This window comes from Pterocles gutturalis, unplaced genomic scaffold (genome assembly GCF_000699245.1).
Source record: "Pterocles gutturalis isolate BGI_N339 unplaced genomic scaffold, ASM69924v1 scaffold6113, whole genome shotgun sequence".
Lineage (NCBI taxonomy): Eukaryota > Metazoa > Chordata > Aves > Pterocliformes > Pteroclidae > Pterocles > Pterocles gutturalis.
The window spans coordinates 9,506-13,044 of NW_010117848.1; the positions used below are offsets into that span (position 1 = coordinate 9,506).

The 3,539-nt window shown below is 53.3% G+C and overlaps 1 protein-coding gene across 1 annotated transcript in view; it reads left to right on the forward strand.

Annotated features, from left to right (window-relative positions):
• The window catches only part of LOC104463575 (proton-coupled amino acid transporter 1-like), a gene marked incomplete at its 3' end in the record, with an annotated part of 10,343 nt that overhangs the window by 3,571 nt on the left and 3,233 nt on the right, over positions 1–3,539 (forward strand). Inside the window, exon 6 of the mRNA XM_010075958.1 lies at positions 1,163–1,381. Coding sequence (XP_010074260.1) covers positions 1,163–1,381 — 219 coding nt within the window. The remainder of the gene's footprint in view (positions 1–1,162; positions 1,382–3,539) is intronic.

Genomic DNA, 3,539 nt, shown 5'->3' on the forward strand with positions numbered 1-3,539 from the left:
TGAACCGCTTGGCTGGCTCCCGCACTGTAAGAAACTGGGAATAACGTGTTCCTGTTCCCAGCCTCCCCCGGCTCGATGCCTCACAGGCACTGCTCGGCGTTCTTTCCCCATGATCTGCTCTTGCAGGAAGGGACCGGTCGCTCCCGCCATGGCTGTGCCCTTCGTCAGCCCTTCCCTGATGCCCATCGGCTTTGGGGACAGCTCCCAGGCCAGCGAGGAGGGGCCTCTGCCAGTGGGTGCCGGGGGATGGATGGGCTCTGCCTGTGCTTTGGGAGCAGCAGCTGGGGAGATTGCCCTTGTGCTGCCCCATGGGGTGGCTGGAGGAGTAAATGGGTGAATCTTGGTGATCTGATGCCAACAGGAAATTTCACAAAAACCTGCAAATCCAGCCCATTTTAGGCCACAGCTGGGACCCTCCTTGGCTTCAGATTTGGAATGTTTTGGGTGGGGAGAGGAGAACGTTGGTTGTTTCTTTTTGTGGTGGGAAACGCTTTGTTCAATGGGGAGTGATGGTGCAGTACCTCGGGTGAGGTGCTGCTGTGCTGGGCAGAGCTTTGGGTTGGAAAATGCCTTTGGAGCAAGCCCCAGAGAGGTGGGCAGGCCGGCACTTGGAGGAGCACTGCCCCACAGGTACATGGCTCTGCGCATCCTATGGAGGATGCTGATTTACACAGAAGCTCTTTAGCTTGTCCTCTGGGGCAGGACTTGCTCTGGATCAGCTTAAATTCATTTCCAGGCAGCCCTTTGCTTCAGCGGCCAGACAGCATTTGGTACCAGGACCAGCCTGGTGGTTCTGTTGGCGATCCACAGCATGTCTGTGCTCTTAGGAGGGATAGCTCAGGGACAGGACGATTTCCCATGAAGAAAGTGAAGTTGGGGGCCGGTGGTAGCTGGCTTGCATGCTCAGCAAGCCTGGGCTCGGGCAGGTTTGCTGTCTCGGCTCAGGTACTGTAGCTAGTCCCACCTCTACTTCTAGTGAGGGAACAGGAATTTGCTGTGAAACCGTCTGAAAACCTACGTTTCTTTGATTTTTAATCAGCTAGCTGTGTATGCAAGTGAGCTGATGGGGTAGTATTCTGACCCACCGGGAATGGGCTGCCAAGATCCATGGCTCTCAGACCCTGCGTGATTGGGCTTATCAAGCTTTCCTCTGCTTCCCCAGGTCATATCTGCGGCAAACGGGACCACCAATGACTGCAACTTGAACAGGACGGTGGCCATGACCCCCACCATGGACTCCCGGCTCTACATGCTTTCCCTCCTGCCTTTTGTGGTGCTGCTCACCTTCATCCAGAATCTCAAGGTTCTGTCCATCTTCTCCATGCTGGCCAACGTGGCCATGCTCGGCAGCCTCATCGTGATCTACCAGTACATCGTCAGGGTGCGTGTGTACGGCTCCTCTCTGTCATTTCTGTGATGTCCCCTGTTTTGGCAGGTGGAGGGAGCTCACCAGTGGCGTGTTTGCATGCTGTGGGGTGTTTGCACGCTGTGGGGTACTGCCCATTCCCAGGCCAGGTCTTCCCCACATCTGAACTCTGCATGGGGGTTTTTTTTCCAGGACATTCCAGATCCCAGTGACCTGCCTCTAGCAGCAGCTTGGAAGACATACCCTCTGTTTTTTGGCACTGCGATCTTTGCTTTCGAAGGCATCGGGGTGGTAAGTCTCAGCGTGTGGTGGCAGGGCCACCTGCACGGGAGGCTCAGCCCGTGCTGGGGCTTGCTGCAGCACCTGCTCTGCTCTGCAGCTGTATTTGCAGATGAACGTCTCTGACGGTAGCCCAAATTCTGGATGATGCTGTTAGCTTTAGTCTTCAGGCTATCTCCTGGGTCAAAGCCTGTGGCTTCTATCTGAGGCTGGAGGAGCACACGCTCCAAACCTCAGGAGGTTGGTTGCTGCTTTGAAGGTGGCTGTACCTGGCGCTAGACTGGGCTCTGCTGGGAATTGCACTGGCAGCTGCCTTTGGCTCCGCTGGCTGGCCTGTGGATGAGGAATTGTCCCGATTCTTGTTACCAGGCTGGATCCTGAACCTGCTTAAGTGGGAGGCCAAAAAACATGAGACAAAAAAAAAAGTGATTTCCCTTCAGTACCATTTGGCCCCAGCCTGCTGCAGGGCTGGATTTGCACGTGCCTCTCACCCGGGATGCTGTAAATAGACTGGCTGTGGCTGTGAAAAAAGCTGGGTGGGTGGGTGGAGAGTTTAATGGCTCACCAAGGTGTTGTGGGTTGTTTCTGGGATCTCCCTTCAAAGGAGGAAAAAAGGTTTTCATCTCTTAATATAAGCTGTGTAAACACAAGGCTGGAGAGGGCCAAAGCCATTGCAGGAGGAGCGTTTATCGCGTGCTCTGCCTGGGGCAGAGGGTTCTTGCTGGCAGTGAGGCACAAATGTTCTCTTCCTCACATGACTTGGAGGTAGGGAAGCAAATAAAAGCTTTTTTGGTCCTGCTTTCTCACGAGCCCTGCCGCTGTGTTTCTTCTTGAAATTCCGCCACCCAAGGACAGCTATAAAAATGTTTGCTGAAGTCCTTGTTGTGGTTTAATCCCAGTGGCAATAAGCTCCATGCAGCCGCTCGGTCACTCACCCTGGCAGGATGGGGGAGAGAATTGGAGGAGTAAAAGTGAGAAAACTTGTGGGTTGAGATAAAGAGAGTTTAATAGGTAAAGCAAAAGTACAAATAGTAACAGTAATAATAAAAAAAGAATATATAAAAGAAGTGGTGCACAGTGCAATTGCTCACCACTTGCCAATTAATGCTCTGCTGATCCTGAGCAGCAATCGCAGCCTCCTGGCCAGCTCTCCCCAGTTTATATTCTGAGCAGACACCACACGGTGGGCGAGGTCCCTCTGGCCAGCTCGGGTCAGCTGTCCTGGCTGTGCTCCCTCCCAGCGTCTTGTGCAGCTCCTCGCTGGCAGAGCGTGGGAAGCTGAAAAGTCAGTACCAGCACTACTTAACAACAGCTAAAGCATCAGTGCGTTGTCAGCATTATTCTCATAAATCCAAAACACAGCACTACACCAGCTACTAGGAAGAAAGTTAACTCTATCCCAGCTGAAACCAATCCGGGACAGTTCTTTATTTGAAAGCAAGTGTTAGTAGTGTAGACGTGAGGTACTTGGCCCTCTCCTTTTTTTTTTTTTCTTTTTTTTCTTTTTCTTGCCCTACCTGGTTGAAATCTGTCTGGACAAACTTGATAGGAAAGGAGAAAGTGTCTTGGTCTTTGCAGGGTCTGCTGGGGAAGGTAAAACAATGTGTCACGCTGGGCCTGTCCCAGCTGTTTTGGGGTGCAGAGTGTAATGCAGCCAAGGCATGGGGTGGATGGCATCACGCAGAGATGCCAGGCACCGACAGGCAACAGCTCCTGCCGAGGGGAGGGGGCCGGTCCCTTCGTTAAGGCAAGGACACGAGTGGCCCTGCTGGGGACTTGCCCTGCTGAGCGGGAAGGTCTCAAATGGGAGCACAGAGATCAGATCTCCAGTACAGTGGCTTTTTTGGCTGGGTTTTGCAGGCTCCATGTGTGCCCATCCTGTCCCCTGGCATGG